Source organism: Condylura cristata, unplaced genomic scaffold (genome assembly GCF_000260355.1).
Source record: "Condylura cristata isolate star-nosed mole 26May11 unplaced genomic scaffold, ConCri1.0 scaffold00010, whole genome shotgun sequence".
NCBI classification, from domain to species: Eukaryota; Metazoa; Chordata; class Mammalia; order Eulipotyphla; family Talpidae; genus Condylura; species Condylura cristata.
The window spans coordinates 22,816,481-22,841,727 of record NW_004567111.1 but is presented as its reverse complement, the minus strand read 5'-3'; the positions used below and the strand labels follow the sequence as shown (position 1 = coordinate 22,841,727).

General features: G+C 31.8%; 1 protein-coding gene across 1 annotated transcript in view; it reads right to left on the bottom strand.

The window, feature by feature from the left end:
- The window catches only part of DACH1 (dachshund family transcription factor 1), a 382,796-nt gene that overhangs the window by 112,609 nt on the left and 244,940 nt on the right, over positions 1 to 25,247 (bottom strand). Inside the window, exon 5 of the mRNA XM_012723346.1 lies at positions 5,315 to 5,487. Coding sequence (XP_012578800.1) covers positions 5,315 to 5,487 — 173 coding nt within the window. The remainder of the gene's footprint in view (positions 1 to 5,314; positions 5,488 to 25,247) is intronic.

Here is a 25,247-nt window from a genome sequence, read left to right as displayed (position 1 = left end):
CCCTGAGTCTCTGGCCTGTACCCTGGTTCTGTATGCATAAATAAATAAATATTAAAAAAAAAAACACCTCCTCACTCCCATTTGTTGAATATAAAATTGTCCTCAATAAAAAATTAGGTATATAAACATGGTTAGGGAGGATGTAGGAATTTTCCCCTACCATGGGGGAGCTGTATTATATAACATTTTACACCCTACTCCATGTCTCCTCATGTGCTATGAATGAACAGTCAAAATATATAGGACTCAATGACATAATAAATTAATATAGTGTTTATAATAATTTAGTTTATTCATACGGACACTTAGCTATGAAGGATTCACACTAGCATTAATTTTGTCTAAACAGTATATGACATTTGCTCATCAAATTATCTCCTAAAGTATTTTCAGTAGTCCAAACCAATCTGCTAGAAGTCATTTAAATTCAATACTTTAGCCAAATCTTTCATGGAGCCTACATCTATAACAATTTGCAATGTCTTTACGGTACTGTCTTCCTCTATATAATTTTCTTTTTCTTGATGCTTTTAATTTCATTTTTTAATGCTAAATCCTTTGACTTTTGTAAGGGGTTGGGAGTTTAATTTGAGCTGTCTCAATTATCCACAGCCTAAGATTCACATGAGTTTGAGTTAATTAGAACTCCAATGCAGTGATGAGCTATTTTTTTTTTTCTGTAAAGAACCATCTAGTAAACATCAAGTCTACATGTGTATGTAAAGGTAGCCATAATGTTATACAGAATGTGGCTCTAGGCCCCAAAATATCTTTTATAGACACTAGAATTTGAATATAATTTTTATATGTCGTCAAAAATTCTTCTTTTTTTTTCCCCAACTACTCAAAAATGCAAAACCATTCTTAACTCATGGCCCATATAAAACTGGCAGCTGATGGAATTCCACCATGAAAGGAAGTTAGTGGGATTGCTCCCCAGCCTGTACTGATATGGACATTTCCATAAATAGCTTAGAAAAAAATCATTGCTACTTTTTTTTTTTTTCTTCTTCTTCATAGAAACACTTAAGGAAAGAGTATTTTTAAAATATACAAATCTGGGCCCACCCTGGTGGCACAGCAGCTTAAAGCACACCAGTTCAGCATGATTTCAATCCCCAGCCCCAGACGTGATCCACATGGCACAGCAGACCTTTCCTGACCCGCCCGCTGCTCCCCTCAGCAGTGTATTTTGTCAGTCAGCCTGTTCTGCTCCCCACTCTGTCTCTGGTGATTCATCTCACTGAAACTGCACCTCTGACCTGTACTTCAGTTCTGTATGTATAAATAAAATCTTTAATATATATGTGTATATATATATATATATATATATATATATAATTCTGAAATTTATGTGTTTGCATTTCTTTTATCTTACAAAGTCTTATTAACGGTCTCAATTAAGTTGAGTTTTAATTTTAATTCTTGTCATTACTCTCAAATAATGTGATTGGTACATTTTAGCATTTGGGAAATCACTTAAACTTCTATTTTCCCTTCAGAGGTTAGTTTTCTTATTGTTTTATCATACTTTCATCTGGAGGTAAATCTCTTTTGGTATTTAACATTTCACTTTTAATCGACCTTCATACTTAGAATCTTTTCAGGCAAACAGACTTGCAGGCGCTATTCTAATTACCCACTTGGGTCTCATACATTTAATGTGACATAGAGTCAACCTCTTTCTTTGGGGAAAATAAAAACTTCCTCCAAAATAAGTTTAATTAATATATACCTTGTGAGTTTACTAAGCGTTGCTTTTTCTATATAATAGATTATATCAAAACTTAGATGGGTTGATTTAACAATTTGTTTCCTGCAATTTGGAATTCCATAGAGAACTTACTTCTTGTCCTTATTCTCTGAGCCATTTTTCTCACTCTAGGTCTTGTGGGTATCTTCAAGCACACACACACATGTATGTATATATGTATGTATGTGTATGTGTGTATATATATGTATATTTACATATACATATATGTATAGTATATATATATACATGTGTGTGGGGGTGTATATCTATATATATGCACCCCCACACATATATATACATACATTTTATGGATTTCTTGAAATCTGTTTCTATAATCTTTATCTGTTAGCATCAAATTTGGAGCTATACAGAGGGCCAACTTAAAAGGAAAAGGGCACCCTAAAGCAAGAAGCTCTTTCTCAACTTCCACAATGGACAACTGAACTTTACTTCGATATTGGCAGTTAAAATCTTCATGTTGGCAATTAAAATTCTAAATTTTACTTTTTTAATTATTTCCAACTAGAACATGTTTCCCATTTATCAACCATAACCATTTATACCAACATGTCACTCAAAACTAGATTTGTTTTAATTTGCTGTAGCCAGGCTTTTGAAAGTATGTTCCCCAAGAGAGTAGAAAGTGGAGTATCACTACTACTTGGTAGTGATTAGCATATATTTCAATACCTAAGACTTGTTAATTTTTTAATCCCTTTTTTGCACATGTCTTTCTGTCTCCCTGCTCTCCATCCATAATCTTCCTTTAAGAAACTACAGATATACTACTGACTTTCCAATAATCTAAATTATTCCTGAGTGATCTAGTTCAAAATATGTCTTCCAGGGGAAACACAATTGCTTCCTTCTACTTAGCAAAATTTAGATAATGAAGAATTTAATATAGGAAGATTCACTATCTAGCACCCTAATTAAGATTAGATATAGCACAAAAGGTGTATAATGAAAAATAAAGAAATGAAGCCATCTGATGTAACTGGATACTTTTGGATATAGGAATATTAAACATCATCTTATATCCATATTATCTAGTTTGTAAGTAAGTGATCAGTTATGATTTGAAAATGTTAAAATATGATCTTTGCCATATTTTTATTTATGGATAAAGTTTACTTAAATGACAATTACAAAAAGTACCTAATTTTGAATGGGAAAATGTGTAATAATTTTATAAAGACGATTCTCCATATTAATATTTTTTTAATGGAATAATTGGGCCCTCCCTGGTGGCACAGCGGGTTAAAGCAGAGCACCAAGAAACTAAAGTCACTTCAGCATGAGTTCGATTCCCAACCCAGAGGTGATCCACATGCCCTGGCAGACCTCTCCAGACCGGCCCACTGCTCCCCTCAGCAGTGTAGTTTGTCACTACAATGATGAAGTAAAAAAAATGAAATAATTATATCCTATACCTAAGTATATTTTAATGTTAGTATCAAATACAATGATGGGACTACTCAGATTTTTTTTTTTTTTAAGATTTATTTGTTTATGCATACAGAGCTGGGATATACAGACCAGAGGTGCAGGGGCAGTTAGAGGATTCACCAGAGACAGAGTGGGGAACAGAACTGGTCGAATGATGAAGTACACTGCTGAGGAGAGCAGGGGGCCTATACAGAGAGGTCAGCAGCCCCTGTGGATCATCTCCAGAGCGGGGGATCGAACTCGCACTAAAGTGGCTGCAGCTAGCTTGCAGTGCTGCATCCTAACCCATCACCATCAAGGAGGGCCAGATTTTTTTTTTTTAACCAAAATATTCCTTTAGTTAATCAGTGAAAGGGGCAATAAAAAATACTTAATTCTCAGTAATAAATAGTAATAATAGTAATAAAATTTTTGTGGAATTACATGGTCATGGCCTGATTAACAAATCATTTTAATAGCAAAGGAAACCTCTAAATGTCACTGCAAATTACAAAGAAATTGTTCAAGTTTTCTTCTCAGTTCTTTGGCTGATGATATCATGTATTCATTGGAATTCTCTCAAGAAAAACTATTTTTTAGTAGTTGATTTGGGTTTTCTATGACGTTTTTGTTTTTTTTTTTTTTTTTCTCTATAGAGATTTTTAGAAAGTGATAGTAGGGACTATCACTAAAATATAAACTGTTTTTGCAAAACCATTTTTACTGGAAAAATTATACTTGTATATTAGCCAGCATTCCAAATAAGTATAAACAAGGCCTTTGGAACTCACCAAAACAGTGCTTTTGGGGTTGAATTGACCAATACAATCCCATCCCAGGAGCCGCAAAACAGTCCATCAATGGATTCAATTAACATGTGTGCCCCAGGCCCTGACTCTCTTTTTATACTCTATTTATTCTCTGCCTTGACCTGTCCATGTGATCCTTGGAGGTGTGCTAGATACTTCTTCCAGGATCCCTGCATAATAAACTTCTCTATTTCATGTTCTTTTTGTGGTCTGTGGTTGAACTGTCACCGCCCACTCACTGAGCATGTAACAAATTTTAACTTAACAGTCAGACCATGTGAGTGATCACCACTGACACATCTTGATGGTTTCTAAGTTTCAGCAACGGCAACTGCCAATAAAACTGTTACCATTATCTAATTGTGCAAACACTTGTATGATTAAGAAGGTAGATAAATACCTCATTTGTAATTTTGTTAGAAACTACCAAACTCCCTACATCATTTTGTATTCCCACCAATGACTGAAAGCTCTAATAGGTCCTTTTATGGAAAATGTGATCCAGTGTATCCCCTAAATCATAGATGACAGATAGATAGACAGGCAGACACAAAGAGCCATAAACACATAGATATTTAGAGAAACAAGATAACAATTTTAATGCCTCATAGAGTAGCTTTTACTTAGTTAAAAAGTAATAACCTGCTCAAAAAACACATTTCAAGTATTTTGATTTAAATACAAACTAGAAACAATATGAATAAAAGTATACATGCATACATGCACTTATTCAAAAGGATATAAATATTCTCATACACACACACATGCAGAGAAAAATAATTGTGTATATAAAGACATATGTGATATTTATACAAATAGTGTTACCTTCTGGAGGTTCAACTTAACAACCTCTTGTACAAGGTTTTTGAATTAATATAAAAATTAATTTTTATATTAGTTTTCCACAAACACTCCCTTTTTTTAGATATAGAATAGACTCAGAAATGTGGCAAAACCATAATTTAACACTCTGGCCTGAAAACAAATAAGATGTTATTTCTCATTCAAGATCAGACCACCACACATTATACATATGTGCATGTACCCACACACATCTGAACATGCATAAGACTCACACAATGGGACATATGTCATTTGCTTTCCTATATTTCTCTCTCTCTTGATGTAATAAAGATCTTAAAATTAGCTTAGCCCACCTAAAATTTTAGCCCTAATTATTATGGTTATTATTATAACCTACTTACTATCTATTAATTTGGGGGGAGGTTAAAATTACCTACAGAATAAGAAAATTGCACTGAGGAATGGTGGCTATGATGATGTCTGCCTTAAATCAAAAACAATGGTATGAGAAAACAATTACCTTAATAACAGATGTCTCAACTCTTGAGGGGGGACTTTGAACTTGTGCTGCTGCTGCCATATTTGCAATGGTGCTAAGATGGTTCATCTGGCTCATGGCCATGGTGACAGATGCTGGAGGTAGGCTGACGGGAATTAGAGGGTGGGGCATCATCATAAAAGGAAGTTCCAGTCCTGGAAAAGAGAAATACATGTATCATCATTGCTTTGTTCAAATAAAACTATGAAACATGGTACAATTAATTTACTAAAATGGTGAACACATACATCATTGAAAACTGAAGCACTCAAAAATGTTCTAATAATCACAAAGGAAAACAATAATCCTCTTCGTAAGCAACAATACCCACTCACCACTCAAGGAAATTAGGTTTAAAGCTAATCAATTTGTGCCATGGTTTATCATATCATTACTCATCATGTGGTGTTTAATGATATGGTCAATTCTTTGCTATATATTACTTTCTGATCAGTCTAAATCTTATCTAAAGTAGTAGGGTTTTCTGTAACTTATCACGATTAGTTATCTAAAGGTAGTAATATTTCTTTATCATGTCCTATATTTTGCTATCCAGAAACTAGACATTTTTTTTTCTCTGAAACTACCAATTTTAGTGCTAAAAAATGCCATCGTACCATTTGGCAGAAGGTGACTCTGCTGAAGATGGTGGAGAGGATGCCTAAGTGGAAGGCTATGCGCTCCGGGCATGCGGGGGTGGGTAACAGAAGCCTGAGATCCCTGGGGTGGGTAAGAGTACAGTTTTTCTTTATCCCAAGAACCATCACTGCTTCCTGTGGGGAATGAATATAAATTATTTGGATACAATATTATTCCAAATCTTCTAATGACTATTCTAAATGAGGTTTTGAAAGCACATCACATTTGGAGATTGGCTAAGTAATTTCTTGGGAAATAAGTTCAAATAAGTAAATTTCTCCTAACCACATATTTTTGGTTTTGTTTTTCTATTTCTAGATAGATTCTCATTAAAATATATATATATATATACAACATTAAGCCTACTTGTGGAGGCTAATTCTTTTGATTTACCAACAATATAAAATGGATGCTGTCATAGATCTAGAGAATTTATTTTTTGGAAGTATAGCAAATTGATAGAAAATGAATGCAAAAGTATTCTTTTATTAAATGTTATCCAAACCAACATTCAAAGTTAACTTTATTCCATAATAAATACTAAATATGGAATCGTTAAATGTGCAAGTTATACATATTAGGGATAACTCAAAATTCACTTTCTAAAACATAATCATATCAAAACAATAAATCAAACATGTGAATGTCAAGAACATGTGTGCTTTTAACCATAAAGAAATATAAATTTGTTTGTGGTCATATCAGCTCCAGGTCAAAATAGCACATTTGTGGGCTTGCGTTTCAAAGTTGGTTGCTATTTCTTAGATTTAAATAGATCTTAGAATACTTTAAGGGTACACATTACATGGGGCTTATAAATAACTTCAATTTAGATATGTCCCCAAATTAAACTAATTTAATAGTAATTTATTGCTTAACTGATTTTGTTGAATATACAAACTATCCACTTGAGAAAATAAAACATAGTAATATCCTGGCTAGCTATGAGTTTGAATTTCTTTGAATTTGAAAAACAGTGACATTTTCATATAATTTGCTTAGAAACAGCAAAATTGGTAAAACTACCATTTAAATGCTTTAGATCTATTAAGTCTCATTGTAAAATCTCTATGACATAGTTTTTAATGAAGAATACTTAGTGACTGCCATGATTTTTTTCCATTTACTTCATGAAGACAGTTAAGGTTCAATATAAATTCAAACTCATTAGCTCAATACTGTCTGGATCTTAGAGCAAATTGTTCAGAAGTGGGTAATGAAAATGCAATTCAAATTCTTCAGCAGTCAAACAAAGCAATTTTATTAAACAATGAAAAGAATCAATTAAAATGGATATCTTTATTATTTTACAAGAAACTATGACAGCTTTTGGCTAAAAAAAAGTTTATATCTTTATACAGAAATGAGTCACATAAAACAAATTCCCCCACTACTTCTTCTGCACTGACATAAAAATTCTCTTTCATAGTTACAAATCTACACACATTATTTCTCAAGTCTTTTTTTTTGACATTTATACCAAGGTCCTAGTCAGACATGCAAAAACTATGAATAAATGAATTTTTTAAACAGATGATGTGAAAAGAATATTCAGTTGTAAAACATTTTAGACATCCTCATTTTATAGTGTCTTTATCAAAATATGTGCAAATACCTTCAAAACATATTAATTTTTATGTCATTAGGTAACAGAAGATTTGAAACATAATTGATATTTTTTTAATACAGAAAGTACATGGAACTAATGTCTTTTAGATGGGAGAATGTCACTGGAAGTTTATGAATAACAAAGAATTTTCTCTTTATGTCCTATTTTATTTAAAATATACAACAAATGGATAGAATAACATTTTCCTAGTAGAGTGCATATCATCGAATATGTGGAGTAGAGAAAAATATTCACATTCATTATTTTGAATTTACGTCTATCATTTAGTTTTCTTTTTCTCTTCATTTGGCTTAATTTTTATTTTATTGTGAGTTAATAAATGCAAATAAATATATTTGCAAATATATTTTAATTATACTCTGATATCAGTAGAGAAAGACTATAACTCCATTTTTCATTATTATCAAGATATAAAAAAATACTAAGTTAACTATTTGATTTAGCCATTCTGAAACAGATAAAAAACATATCTATTTTCACGTCTATTTTACATCACAGGGTATCAAGCACTTACATAGGCTAAATTTCAATCACTCACTTGTGAATGCTCCAAAGTAAGATTATAACACTAGATTGGATTTTCCCTCTACATATAAAATGCTCCCAGCCATCACAACCAATCATCATTTGTTAAATACTCATGATGTTAGTTCATCTGGGTAATAAATAGAACAAACAATTAAGAAACTAAGTCTGATGAAAAATATACAATATATAACCAAGTCAGCTGTAAGTGATTTTTGCATTATTTATGACATTCTTCTGCTCTACTAGCATGGATAAATAAGAAATGAAAATAGGCCACTTCAGAACAAGGCATGCTCACATGTATTAAATGTGTAATTTTTAGTGCTTTAGCTTCATCCAATATATTTAGAGATATCAGTCCCTATATGCCTTCATATGTGTGCCTATATGTCTGCATATGACCTATATGCATATGTTCAACAATTACGATTGTGAAAATTAAAATTCAATGAAGAAGGAAATCATTGGTTAAGTTCCATTAGAATGACAGAAACTAACTCATTTATCCTTTTCCACTCTTTTGAATCAGATTGTTCCTTGATATTGCAATGGGATATGAAGACAGTTGATATAGTCTGGTGTCCTCAAGGAACATATTCTCTGGGAAGAAGTTGAAACATTTAAGATATGGTCACAGATTCTTAAAAACAAACTATTGGTGCATTATATTTCAGATTTTTTCCATAGGCTTAGATTACATTCCTCTGCCCATTCACATTTTATATTTTATGATGGATCAGTTTTAAACACAGAAATATACTAAGTTGGAGAGAAACTTTTACATTTTGAAAACCATCCCTTCTGAGGTAACTAGATTATCAAAAAGTCGGAACTGATGTTACAAATATAAATTGATTGTGTTTTTTCTCTATTCCACACATGATCTGTCGAGGATTAACTTTTCTGCACCTAAATGATCTTGAACAGATTTAGAATATAAAATATACTAAAATTGTTAACACTTGTGTGTTCCCTCATTCCCATTAGCAATGACAAGTCCTCAGGCCAAGGTACCTGGAAACTAAAGAACCTGGTTACCTCTCCACTGTGTCCTCCGCCTGCCTTCCCCTGCATAGTAAGATAAGTCTCCTTTGTCAGTTCTGGCTCTGTACTTCCTGCACTGTCATTTTGATGGTTATGCCTACTGGCCATTAACATCTTCCTCAAGGCATTTGCCTAAATGTTAACTCCTGATAAGGGTGGGAAGGCTTACCAGGGAAATCCCCTAACAGCACAAATCTCTGACAATGAAAACATTCCTCAGTTTCCCTTTTGTAATCTAAATCGCCATTGTTTCCTGATGCTAAAGCCCTCTCCTGGTTTGGAGTATTTTATTCTGATGACATCCACTCTTTTATCATTTTTTTTTTCATTTCTTTATCCTCCTGTTTGTATACATACAGAAATCAAACCAGCAGTTTATGCCAAAGAAGAAATTCAACTATAAAATTCAGGTATAGACATTTATAATCCACGAGCAATTTTTTTTTTCTTTAAGTTCTTCCCTTTGCTTGGTGGTGAGGAATATAGTTACTAAACTCTCCAAATACAGTTACTAAACCACAACCTTTTCCATTTGGTATCTTTTTACTCCAAAGACTTCTCCACCATGGTCATCCTCTGTTGTCAGTGGAAGAATTCTGTTGTCAGGGGAGGATTCTTGTAGCATCTGGAGGGATAGCTAAGATAGTAAACTGACTCAGCTCTATTAATAAATACTATTTTTTAAACTTCCTTTAATATGAAGAGTTCCTGGTTTATTTATTTATTTTTGTTGTTGTTGTTCTTGTGTGAGTTTACAGAAAAGGATCTTCTGTTTAATGTACTGCTACATAACCATGTTCAATAAAACCAGTAACAACGATGGCTGTATTATAATAAAATTTTAGTAAGTGTTCTTGTAAGTAAACCGATATAAAATATGAATGTTCAGCATTGGAAATTATTTCTTTTAATGATTTATTTATTTATGCATATAGAACTGGGGTACAAGCCAGAGGTGCAGGGGTGGTGATAGGATTCACCAGCCAACTGATGAAGTACACTGCTGAGGGGAGCGGCAGGCTAGCCAGGAGAGGTCTCCCTGCCATGTGGATCATTACAGGACAGGGATCGAACTCATGCAGATGTGGCTTTAGCTTCGAGGCCCCGGAATATATTTTTTACAAATCAACAAAAACTTTAATTTGCAAAGTAAGACAAGTTTAAAGAAAACATGCTACCATAAGTAAAATATCTTTAAAATACTCTAAGAAGAACACTAGTAAAATAAAGATTACTTCAGTTGTTGGAATACAATTTTTAAGTAGGGTAAGAAATTGAAAATGTATTGGAGAAGTATATTTATATTGTTTCTATTAATATTTCATCAAAAGAATGGCATTGAGTGTGTGTGTGTGTATCTATCTGTCTATATATATATATATGACAAATGTATATGAGTGGCCCAGTGATAGTTATTGTCCAAATAATTGTACTTGCTATTTAATCCAATATATATCTAAATAAGGGGTAAATTTCAAAAGAAAACAATATGTACTATTTTTATGACTATTAAATAAAATACATACACAATAATCAAACATAGTTAATCTGTAAAAGATAAATATCTTTTAAATCACCACACATGGGAATAGGAAAAGTACATTTACATATTCTTATCCTTTATACCTTGGTGACATGTAACTATTTGTTCAGATTTTCCCACAGGCTGACCCTGATAAAGGAGGTGAATCTCAAAGGGACTAACGGTCACACCACTGCTTAGTGAGTGACACTGATAGACTGTGACAGGAAACTGACATTGTCAAGATTCGTTTACAATGAAAATGATGGCAAGAGTGAGCATTTACTCCATACCATTGGGGACCGCTTAAATAGATGTCAACTCCATCTTAACAATGGAAACAATACTACTAAATAGAGAAGTAAATAACCAGTCACAGGTGCTACAACTTTTAAGTTGTTATTTCAGGGGCAGGTGAGAAGAAACACATATTTTTAGAACACTAACATATCTCTTAAAAATCATATATATCAGTGGGATTTTTCATATGTAGGAAAAACAGTCTTCTCATGAGTTATTATAATGAAATCTTTAAAATTTTGACTGGATAATGATCTGAGCTCAGTTGATCTACTTTAGCATATCTAAACATTGAAATCCTCAGGCATTTTGGTTCAGCTACTTTATTTTTTTTTAAAGAGGGAGAAGTGATATTTTAGGGGTACAATTAATTAAGAATACAATTAAACATGTTTCAAGTATAGTATTTTAGCAAAGAAATCATTACAAATATCTCTAATTGGTATTATAAAACTATGTAATTTTTACACTGTAATTTATTTGCATTTCTTCTACATGTCATGTTTGATTTAGAAATGCTGAGAAATGACAGAATTGATAGAATATCATGTAACTAATCCTATTTAATTTATCTTCTGAAAATCCACTTTTTTTCTTAGAAAGAATAGCATTGTCATGAATTCTAACTTTCCCACTCCCAGTAATGTTTTTAGGGAATTGTTACTTGCCTAGAAATTAATTGGATTCGTTTTAATAAACTATCAATAACTAAACCTCAACAGTATTGAGTGTTAAAAATGAATTAGAGGGTGGTACAGTAGGTTAAAGCACTGCACTAAGAAGCTTAAGGCCACTTCTGCATGAGTTCGATCCCCGCCTGTCCCCGGAGGAGATCCACATGGCGAGGCAGACCTCCCCTGACCCTCCCACTGCTCCCCTCAGCAGTATACTTCATTGATCTGCCTGTTCTGCTTCCCACTCTGTCTCTGGTGAATCCTTTCACCCTCCACATCTCTGGCCTGTACCCCGTTCTGTATAAATAAATCTTTAAAAAAAAAAAATGATTTAGAAACTCTTACCATACAAAGAGTCGTCTATTTTACCTATCATGTTTCCTTTTGAATGCAGCTCTGGCATTATTTGAGTCCTTGAACAAAATTCTTCAAAATAAAGGAGTTAGCTATCTGTATCCTTGCTAATTTCATTGCTGCAGATCTATAATGACTGCCAAATTTCTTCACCTACTATATTTTTATTATCCTATATATTCCATTATACAGTGGAAAATGACAAATTTAACTAATGGTACACAATATGCAAAGTGGCATACACAAAATACTGAAAAGCAAAAATTTATTTTGCTTGAATATTCTTTCCCATAGCTAATGACAGCTGAACTAGAAAGAAGAAGAAAAGGTTTTCAACATCAGAGGTGCAGTTCAAGTCACTGATGTTAGGTGGAGTATATTAAAACATACTTTAAAAACAGAATCACGTCACTAAAAATCAACTATCCTTACACCCTTTGAAAAATCTAAGAAGCTAGAACTCATTAGAAAACATAAGATAGTGATTTCAGTTTTATTTAGCCTTGAGTTTGAACTCATGAAATTATATAGACTTACTTATAATATGCAGAATGCAATACTTTATATACATTCTGTTATTTCATATCAAATTCATGAAAGTAGGCAACATAAAATAAAAGAAAGATAAAAGGTTAGCTATTATATGTGAAAAAACAGATAATTATATCAAAAAACACTGTTTTCTTTGGATTCATTAATACCATGTTCTAAGTGTTAACCGGGTAAAACAGATCCCCAAACAAAACAAACAAATTCAGAGTGGATAAAGGTTACATAGGATTCAATATAAGGGAAAACTAATAGCCAGATTAATTTGCATTGACAAGTATTTGGCTGTACTATGCTATGGTCTATACTTGTAAGCAAGAGCCAAATATTTCAATTTATAGAAATAATATTGTAACAAATTGGTCTGTTTCCATTGCTGGGACATATTTAATCTTTCCAGTATAAAACATAACACAAAATTATTCAAAATAAAGGAGTTTGCTATACCGTATCCATGTTAACTTAATTGCATCCTTTAACCTTTCTTATTGCCAATGTCAATGAATTTCTACCTTTTCCCACTTTAACTCATCAAATTATTTTTCCATTAGGCAAACAAATGAACTAGAAATTCTCCTCTCTAAGGAAATTATAATTTCCCTATAGATTTACAATTACATCTAGTAAAATTTCAAGTTAATACACTTTATGTACTGTTAGTAGAGTAATCAGTGTCATGGTATATATAATACTAACAATTTAATGTCCATATGTAAGTGCTGCTTATGGCAGTTAAAATCAGTTTTAATTTCCACTGTTGTATAAAATGTTGCCAGTTTTAAATTATTTATGTTGAAATTGAAAAATATTACTTGAGCCAAATTACTTTAAATTTTCAAAAAGCATAAATTTCTCACAGTTAGAATAACATGCTTATGGAATTATTTTAATACTTTTCATCTCTCAATATGTAAGTGTTAAATGTCCTTCTTCCCAAACCTAGTTAACATGAAAAAATGGCATCGCCAGCAAATTTTATAAACCAGAAACTTAGGCACCTTTTCCTCTTTCATGTACCAACAATATCCAACTTATTTACATGTCTTGTTTATTTCATCTATGCAATGTATCTTTACACTGTTTCAATATCTTACTATAATTAAATTCAAAAATCAGTATAACTTTTAAATATAGTTCTTACATGTTTACTTCCCTGCTTAGAGAAATACAGTTGTCTCCCATTGCTACATAAGAAACAACAATTTCTAGTCATAATGCAAAGCCTGAAAGATCAGGCCTATGTGCATCACAGTATGCCTAAAATTTACAGTGTAGAACTAAATCTCAATTGTATCTTAAGTTGAGAGCTGGAATCTAACTATATTAATAATAACTATTAATATTCACAGTTATACCAACACTAACAATCATACATTTGAACTTCAGCGTGGCCTTCTGAGATAACAACCAAAATAGCCTTTGTTTTTGAGTAGCTTATACTATTAAAGACAATTACACATATGTAATATATATGTGTGGGGTTTATATTATTTTTCTTCAATGAAAGATAGAAAGCATGAAATAGGAAATGCATTTGATATATTGAAATCAACCTAATAATATTAGGCAATCATTTGAAAAAAGTAAAAATGCAGATAGTAACATGTCCCATCCACCACTAACAAGCCGGGAGTTGCTGCCACAAGGCAGGGTGAGGTCACAGAGATTGACTCCCTCTACCCAGAACACTCATCGTCAAGCCAGTTACTGAAACTAGACCCAGAACTGTTCCAGGAAATTGAAAAATCATCCCATTCACCAACTGATCAAAATATAAATACCTGGGAATTAAAACCAACAAAGGAGATAGAGAATGTATAAAAAGGAAAGCTATAAACCATTCTAAAAGATATAGAAGATGACACAAAGAAATGGAAGATAGGAATAGCCAATATCTTCTCAAATGGCCATTCTCTCCAAAGCACTTGATAGACTCATTGTAATCCTAATAAATATTCCAATGTCTTTTTTCAAATAAATAGAACAAATTTACTGATTATTATAGCACTACAAAACCCAAAGACCCAAAGCGCTCCTGACTAAAAAATGAGAAAAGGAAGGCATCAGATTTCCAGACTTCAAGTTATACTACAAACCCATAATAATTAAAACAGCATGATACTGGAACAGAGACATAGGCCAATGGATTAGATTTGAGAGGCCAGAGATAAAACCATGCAATTAAGGACAATTTACAAAAATAAATTAAGTACAAACACTGGAACAAAGATCGACTGTTCCATAAATGGTGTTGGAAAACCTGGACTGAACAATCAAAAGAGTGAAATGATTACTATTTAACACCATATGTAAAAGTCAACTAAAAGTGTATAAGAGCTGGATGTAAGAGTTGAAATCATAACATAGGTGGAAGAAGAAACATAGGCAAAAGACTCCATGACATAAACTTTAGAAACTTCTTTGCAGACACATCTCCAGTAGCAAGAGAACTAAAGAAAATAAACAACTGGGACTATATCAATTTAAAAAGCTCTGTACACCAAAAAAGATACTACTGAAACAAAAATACCATCTATTAACTGAGAGAGAATATTTGCAAAACATATATGTGAGGGACTGATATCAAAGATCTACAAAGAGTATAAAATTGTATGAGTACAATTCAATAAAAACAAACAACCCAATCAAAAGGAAAAAAAAAAAAAAAGAACAGGAGAACTGAATAGGAACTACAAAGAAGACATGCAGATGACCAACAGGTATATGAAAAAATGTTCATTGATCATCACAGAGATATGAATAAAAAACACACTGAGGTATCATTTTGCCCTTGTGATAATGACCTGTAACAAAAGCACAAAAACAAAAAAACAATGATAGTGATAGCAGGGAAAGAAAGGAACCCTCATGCACTATTAGTGGGAATTTAGATGAGGTAGCTTTTATGGAAAGAAGTATGGAGATTTGTTAAAAGAATAAAAATACAACCCAGCAATTCCACTTCTAGGTATTTACACAAGAAACACATAAACACTAACTTGAAAGGAAACCTGTCTCCTATGTTTACAGCAGCACAATTTACAACAGTCAAGATATGGGAAAAACCTAAATGCCTGAGAACAAATAAGTATATCTAGAAGAGGTGGTGATACATATTTAATGGAATACTACTCATTGATCAGAAAGATATATTCAAGTCATTTGTGGCAACATGGATGGAAATGGAAGGAATTATCCTATGTGAAGTAAGCAAGATGGAGAAAGATAGAAATGGAGAGTTTCACTTATATATTGAATGTACAGAAGCCAAACGATCAGACAAAGACAAACTTCAAAACCTACCCTTGAAAAGTCAACATAAATCTAAGGTACCTAGGGGCAAAGAAGAACAAAGAGTGCAAGGGGAGAAGACGAGTGGCAGGCAAGACAAGGATAACAGACTATGGCAGAAGACTATGGGTGATCTGGTGGTAGTAAAACTGAAAAAAACACTGGAGGGGAATAATCGTACATTGTGGAAAAACAACCCAGAATGTAATATAATGATATGCCATGAATAAAAAAAAAATTAAAGAGTATGAAATATAAAAGATGAGTTGAAGATATGAACAAAAGGTTATGTGATCATCATTAATGAGACAATAAACATGATGATAGTGATATCTAATAGTTTTTCTCGCCCTCCAATATAATAGGGATTGTATTAAGCTTATATATATGTCAGTGAATTGTTAGAAATATTGAAATAGATCCATATTAGTGGTATAAAGTTTTTTTTAAGTTATATTTATTGAGGTAACATTGATTAACATCGCAGTGCATGTCTTACAAATGTAGAATTACACCTCCATAATTTTAAGTTATCTCAACATATCTACCACTAAAGCCCCCGTAATTCTCTATTAGACCCCTATGTCACCTTTGGTCCCACCCCCCAGTAACCTCCTCTCAGTGGCATGAGCTTTATAAAGATTAATTTTAATACAAACCCCAAAATCTAAGATTTGAGATTCTAAATTCAAAGTCCAAACTTTTAATCAGGTTTATGAGGAAGATCAGGTTTGATGATCAACAAAAAATATTCAGTTTTAGTCTTATTGAATATGAGCTGTTTCAAGAGCAATTCAATAGAAATTTATAAGCAATTAGAAATATGAAACTGAAAATTGAAAATAAAATAAGCAGACTGCCACTGAGGAAGACTTGTACATCTTATATTTGTAGATGAGAAACAAAGTTACAATGCTTTAATAAGATACAGAAAAATAAGGTGTTTCTCCTAAAATTGTATTTTCACTGAAGGGCACACATTAAGTCAAATAAAACAGGTGAGATGACTTTTCAGCCGTACTAATTCTACAGAGGTATGCAAATGCTGACATATGACTCCTACAACAAATTCTTAGCACAAAGATCGGCCAATGGATTTTTATAATATTCAGATGTGTCCGTGTATTTCTAAGATATAATACTGTTTTCCATAAAATGATCAACTTAAATGCCATATAAATTCTGGGCCCTAAATTAATACTAATTTAATGAATATAGAACGTTATGCCTGGATTTAAAGATTTACCAACTACTTAAATAGACATTATAAAGAGACCAAAAAAGAAAGAAAGAAAGAAAAGAAACAACTACACAGCGTTTGTAAAGGTGCCATTTGTCCAACATGTAATGTGATAGGCAGTTTTAAATCACAGGACTTCATATCACAAAGAACTGAGTACTTTTATAGAACCATTGAAAATCATATTATAGCAGTAGATTACATGCAGATGGCAGATCTGTTGAAAGCTACTGTTTATATGAAGCCAAATTATTCTTTCCATAGCACTTATTATATATAGTGAAGACATACTATTTAAAGTATTTTTCAGCAGATACTTTAGGGGGAAGTTTCTAAGGTCAAAACTAACCACTAAGATTTTGGTTGCTGGCAATGAAAAAAAAAAAATTGCTTAGAAGGATTTGTAGCAATATGGGTCATTTTGCTTCTACTTTTGATCTCTGAGTCAGGAATCTTTAATCCAAGAAAAATGTAAACTATATTTTGTATTGGTATGTCAATGTGAATTAAACTAAGAAAAATTTGGTTATAAACTTCTGAAATTTGAATTTTCTGACAGCACATTTAGATTAAAATAAAGTCAAATTTTAGCATCATTTTTTGTTTGAAAAATTATCTAGTGTAGTTATTATAACTAAACTCTTACTGATAAATAATACAATTTAATAAAAAAAACATGGAAAATATGCATTGAGCTCTCACAATATTTTAGTGTCAGAATTTGGTGTTAAACAAGTTTTATATCCATTTGGAAAAAAAAATCAGGTTGATGTTTAGCCAAATTAATCAGTCACTAATTTTCTGTACTCCAACATTTTTTCCAACATCAATATTAGAAACACATGTGTCTTTTGAAAATTGAAAAAATTATGCTGAAATAATCTTATTTTTTGAAGTGCTAAAATAAAGAAACAGGACTTTGTAAAATCTTGAATTTATAGAAATATCTTTTCATAGTGTCTTTGTTTGTAGTAGTTATTACACTAAACATTTTCACTAAAGTGAATTCTAAATAATCACCTTCCGGATACAATTCCTTAGCTGTTGTATAATCACTAAATATCTAATTGTGAAAGTAGCTAAAAATTGTGATATTAATCACAAACATTTTTGTGATCACAAAAATCTGTCTAAATAATTTTAGTTATCTCCTCCAATATTAAAACTGTTCACTATTTCTACTTACCTTTTCTACTACATACTCTCTTACCTCACTACACAGGTATTATTAGAACCACAGTCAACAGCACACAGATGTTATCATTCATATGTACCAAGCCCTGCAAACATACCTTATTAAATGTTGTTTTTACCTTATACTAAATGCATATGCAAACATTGTAGGCAAAAACTAAGACCTTGTAATAAACTAAAACATGATTTTTCAAAACAAATTATATAAATCAAGAACTTCCTTTCATTAAGTGATGTGTACTAAAAACATTTCTCTGAGAATTTTAATTTTGCTTCATGGGCATCTTATTAAAATCTGTTTTCACACACACACACATAAAAAAAAATCTGGATGATTTTTGAAAATTACTTTCCTTTGAGCAATTTTCACAAAGAATTATAAACATGAACATATCAACGAGTAAATTTCAACAATCTGTTTCTTAGTGACTAACGTATATAAATACTTAAAAGGCTCTCTCTATATATATGTACATATATGTATATATATACATATATACATATATTTACATATTGATATTATAAACTCAACAACTTTATGAAAGCCTTGAGTTTAAGAATAGAAGATATAAAGTTTATATGTGTGAAATCTCTAATGACTGAAAAATTAAATTTGAAAGACCATACATTTATGTAGATTAACATTAATATGTACCTAAATTATGGTGTTAAAAAAGATTTCATAGTCATAGTTACCCAAAAAATAAGCTAAGACAGCATATTGAAGATCTTGGAGAGGAAAATGGAAGAAACCAAGAAATTATTAATTTATGAAGCATTTTTATCAAATATAAAAATTAAACAGAAAGCACAAATATTTTTAAAATATGATAAAACCTACAATGAAAACAGACAACAAGAATGCTATAACTTTACAGTACATGGATCATAGAGCATCAGGTTATATCTAAACATCACTACACAGCATGCACTTTAAATTTTTGTATATTTGAATCACAGAATGATACACTGTTAAATAGAGACAAATAATGTATTCATTCCTTCTTTTAACATATATCAAATATAGCATGTGCAAGGCATTTTAAACACTGGCAATCTTGCTCTGACAAAGCTATATCCTCAAGTAGTTTATATTCTAGTTGGGTGGTGAGTGGAAAATCATTAAACAAATTAGGCGATATTGTTTGTTGAATACTACACCAATGATAGAAGAATAAAAGCAAATTTTTGCATGCACAAAAAAGTATGTGTGCTCTTATAAGTATGTTAGGAGCATATGTTGGGAAGATTTCAATGGGAAGATGACCCCATCAAGCACAAAATCCTCTCATTTTACAGCAGAGGAAACTGAGGTTCAGAATGATAAAATGAAATGCTTGAGGCCCCATAACTCTTTAGGAAAAGAGCTGAACTTAGAACACATTTATTTGCCTGACCCTTGCTCTTAAATCCTTTCTACTGCACAACAGGGAGTGCTCAGTGGAGAGAATTACCCTGGACAGTGCAATGCGACAAAGACAAACGTGAATGGTAGATCTGGGTGACAGCTGGGGAGCTGGATTGACTGTAGGAGAAAGTACATATTAGGAAGCACCAGAAGTCAGAAAGAATTAGGTGGTCAAGGGCCAGATTATGAAAGTTCTCAGATGTCAGGATGATGAGTTTGGTCATCATCTTAGGCAGAGGAGAGATCTGATTAAAGTGATGTATCAGATAGTCAGAAGGAGGAGAAGGAACTCATCATCAGGAATAATCATCCCAAGTTCTGTCATCCACCACACTGACATTGATATGACCAGTGCAGGCATCCTGATTCTCATATTTCATGCCACTAGAAAATTGATAAAACAGAAAAAATAATCTTGTGTTCTCTATCATTAGAGTTTTCTAAGGTGATGATTGAAGAACAAATTGGTTTCCAGAGCCAGACATGACAAAACAATTATGTTGGCTGAGGATATACTGTATACGCTCCACTATATCTGAATCCAGTGTCTTGTAACCTAGTTCCCCGTATAGGTACATTGAAGATTTTGGTCCCAGTCAAAGGAGAACTATGACTCTCTCGTTTGGAATGCTTTCCATAAAGAGATAAGATTTGCTCCTTCTTGACAGTGTGGAACAGCGTACTGGTGATTATGAGTCAAAAATACAGTTTGTATTAGAAAAGCAAGAGAAAACTGGTTAGATCCAGATCTCATGGGTGTGATCTAGACCCTGACTATGTGATATAAATGGAGAATATATGAGGAAATACTCAGGACTTAATAATAAGTCATGAACTAGGACAAATTTAACTCTAATTAATCTTATTAAAAATTTCAATCTGCAAGCATTTTAATATTATTGTTTCTGTTTTGTGAGAAGTATATACATTATTATTCTATACTATTTTCAAATCACAGTTATCACATGGCATATTATGCACATCAGCAGATAGCAAAAGTGTTTACAATATTGACATTGAAAAATATGCACCAGTACAATAAATATATTAGCTATCACCACTATTCTCACTATTCAAAATTTTACATCCTTAATACTAATCTCTCAAAAATAACAATATATATGTCATGTAATATTAATTTCTAAAAAATGCCACCAAATTTGTTTTAATTGCTATATAAAATCCAATTAGAATTGTACATTCAAAATATTTACATGCAAAAAAGCACCCATTTTTTTTCAGCTTGATAAAAGATGAGATATGTATGTAAAGACTATCATATACTTTAGTTATATTTGATTTCCCTTTCTTATCCCAAAGTTTTCTCATTTTGTCTAAAGGCTTTAAAACCTGGTACAATTTAACATGCTAAAATAAATTTTTGAGAAGCTTACTATGCATTAGACAGCTTTTAAAAATTCAAAACAGTCCTGATAGCAAATGTCATTTCTTTCATAGTTACAAAATGCAAACTCCAAGTGTTTTATCCTAATGAATAAATGAGTTTGTCCTTTATGTATAAAATATAGTTTGTGTTTGTTGCACAAGTTCTTAATAATAGATGAATTTTAGGTTTGCTCCAACGTATTCAATAAAGTGTGATTAATTTGGTTTTTCAAAAATGCAAACTAGACATTACTATATTACTTTGCAAAATGCACAGCTTGCAACATTATTGTCTCAGTGGGATCTTAAATTGAATTGTAAAATGTGTCTTATTTCCAGTTTGATTTATGTAAGAGATAGCAGTGGATAATGTCCCTTTTGAAGTTTCACTGCTTTGTGTGAACAATATAAACCTAAAATTCATAACAGTTTATTAGAACCCTATGCAAACTTTTGAGATATATCATGTTTGGCTGAAGTGAAAACTTACCACAGACTCAAAATACCACATTTTCAATGAAAGAACTTTTTGAAGTTTCCTATTATGACATATTACACAATACATTTTTGACATTCTCTGTGATTTTTATTATGATATTTCAAGTAATTACCAAATCATGTTTTTCTCTAAAAAAGCTTTCCTGTGCCCTGAGAATTAATCTATGATACCATTTAACTTGGCTTTTTGAAGTAAATATCACCAGATAAAAGCCAGCTGGATTTGAATAATAGGGTACTTGAATGAATGTATTAGTGTTTGAAAAAAAGAGAGTACAAATCTTCTAAAAAGATTAATTTCCATAAAAAAGATAGCTCCCAGATCTACAAAAGAATAAATTCAAAAACATAATAAACTCTCAGAAAGAAAGATAGATTAAAGTAAAAGCTGCAGCACCTTGTTACAGCAGCTGTTGTGGAGCGAAGATTCTGTATCAATTATATTTGGTAGGTCCTGTTGGGCTCTTCAAAGCTTTGTGTGAAAGCCTGAATGAGGAATCCATGTGACACCCTGAGAAATAACTTCAACTATTAATTTTGATGCAGCACTACTTTCATTCTGATCTTACTTTCAATATTTACAGTTTGAGAGAAGCTACAAAGGTTTTGATAGAAATATATGAATCCAGTAAGAACATTTTTTCTCCTTCATTTATTAAAGATGGGGATATGAATTTTTCTTTGTCATGAAAATATTGCAGCTTTATCAAGCAACATAGTTGCTGACATCATCATGTACGAAGACCTGAGTTGGCCAATGGACTTGATTTTCAATATCCTGTTTCAGAATATGTTTCCTTACAAGGACCAGGAATTTGTTCACAATACTTCTCTGGTATTGTTTGAACAATGACTAAAGAAAACAAAGTTTGATCATGCATACATTCTTATGGTAGGTAAAATGTACCCTTCCATGTTAAATGACCATATGCTACTATTTTCTTTAAGACAAAACCCAGAATCAAATGCAGAGATTATTATTTTTTTTTAATTTGCACCCTAGAAAAATGTAGATCTCTTAGGAGAGTTGACATACAAATATTAGATTATTTTGAAAGTAACAGAGGGGTAGTAAAAATAGAAATTGGCAATCTTAAGGAAATAGTAGGTATATTTCACTTCTGAGTAATTTCTGCACAAGAAGTACAAAATGAATAAAAATGGAAAACTGCCTAATCATAATGAGTGAAGGAAAAAAATCAACTAATAGAGTTGTAAATCATTTTGTCAATTACATTGTAAAGCTAATTTTAATGTGTGGGGTAAAATAAACAACTATGCCACTCATTTTTTTTTATAGAGTAAACTGTCAAAATCAATCCCCAAATAAAATGTGCCCAAGTAAATGGTTGTGTTCATTTACCATGATAAGTTATTTAGATATAGTGCAATGTTTAAATATTAAGTCAATGTCCATAATAATGAAGACATAAAAGAAATATTGGCATTACTAGAAAAATACTGCTCTATATTAAAGTCTATAGTGTTTATCAGAAAAAAAAAATAAACGCAGGTTGCCTTCTCTGCTCTCATAGACTCATGTTAACTACTAAATTGTTATGATGATTTTAACAACAGCTCAAGTATTTTTTATCATACTTCAAGAAAGCTGCTTTTAGTTAAAACATAAAAATGGTAGTTACAAGGTTTCTGCAAACATAACTGCCATTCCATTAAGGAAATGGTGCAGCAAACAGTAAATAGTAGCCTCAAGGGAAATGTACGTATTGATTTTATTACTATGTTGGTTGGTTTGTATTTGCAATTGTCAACTCTAATTCTGGACTATGCTTTAAGTATCCCTAAAACTGTTTAAGGGGAAAACAAATGTTAATGGAAATATACTGACAATTATTATTTTATAGATTTAAATAGAGAAAAATATTATTTCTTTTCAGCTTTTTATGCTGCCTTTCAAAAATAAGAAATTTTAACTTAGCTCTACATAGTAAATGAGCAACCAACTCATTTTCACTAAGTCAAATTATATACTCACTTTGCACACTATCAGTTTATTCTAAGAGCAGTGTTGATCACTATGAAAAGTACAAACTTGGTTACACAGTCCCATAATTTAGCTTCGAAATTTAGCTTGGTACCAAGTTCAGTCATATTGTAGTTTTGACTCACCTAAAAAGACATGACTGTGAAAATTACAAGTCTAGAAGTTTCATGCTATTGAAATACACTCCAACTCACTGCCTCATTAAATACAAAATGATCAAATACTGAAAAAAGAACGAAATTTGCCACCTTGATATAATTAATGTTTTATATTATCATCATCATTATCTTCATCATCATCAATTTCCTCTTTACATTATAGTAAATGATAGTCGCACATTTATGCTAAATGTATAATTAAGAACACAGATCATTTTCTTAAACCATGCCAGAGAGCAACTCTGTTTAATATGTAAATTTTCAACTGTACCTACGGGGCTGTAAATATAGTCAGAATTAAACTTCCACAATTAACTAAAAGAAGTGTTTATGTTACACATAAATTTTAGAAATGTCCTCTGTGGAAATCTAAAGAGGTACAAATTAATGTTAAAAAAAAAAAAAAGTATAGCTATTCTTCAGATTAAAAAAAAAAAAACTAGTCTTGGGTTAACAAGTCACACAGCACATTATCAACATCTGACAAAAAAAAAAAAAAAGAAAGAAAGAAAGAAAGAAAACCGGTTTCTCCTCTCTCACCAAATGCCCAGTTCACAATCATGACCATACACAAAAAACAACCACTGGCAACAGTTCTCTTGGTTTTAGCATAAAAGTTATTTGCTGGTAGTGTTTTAAACTATCTATAGAGATCTGAGGAACTATGAGCCACTTCCACTGAATCATCTATAGGGTGTAGACCAATGTCATCTCACTGATTAAAACGAAAAGAAAAAAAAAAGGAGAGAGAAAATATGCCTTTTTGAAGATGGGAATTGTTTGTGGACAATACATGTTCAATATGTGCTTACTGAACTAAGCTTCTTAGTTCCAATTGATCAGAATCAATGGAGATTGTTGATTCTGACCTCCATGGTTGTACAGTAGGTTTGAATATGAGAGTTATGAGGGATAATATTCTGTATTCACCTTTTTAAAAAGGGTGTCATATTTTCTCCTCACTGCCTTCTCTTCAACTGTATAAAAATGCTCTGCTCCCGGGGAAACTAAACTTGGAGGTGTGGGAAATAAATACCTCCCCCACTACCAGCAAAAATAACAAAGCACAAGCATTGCTATTCAAAAATCACAGTTTTGTATATTAATCAGTAATCAGAGTGACTTGAAAACCACCACTGACTAGAAAGTCTTATACATAAATTGCTCTCCCTAAATTCCACAAGTGAGAGTCAGGAAAGTCTAAGATATCTTATATGATTGAAGTTGTATGTGTTAGAAAAGGAATATATTAAATTTGAGATTTTCTAACAGTAATCATTTTTTTAAATCAATGTAATTTGGGACTAACTTTTTATTCAACTTTACTGCCAAATATCTTGAGACAATCCTTTTGCTTCAGCATGTCTAATACTTTCAAGTTCCCTATTGAAACTATTTCTTTTACACACCAACTAGTATTTATTTAAAGAAAATTCTAGTGTAAACATTATAAAAATCACATTTTATATATATATTCTAAAACTCAAGTGCCTTG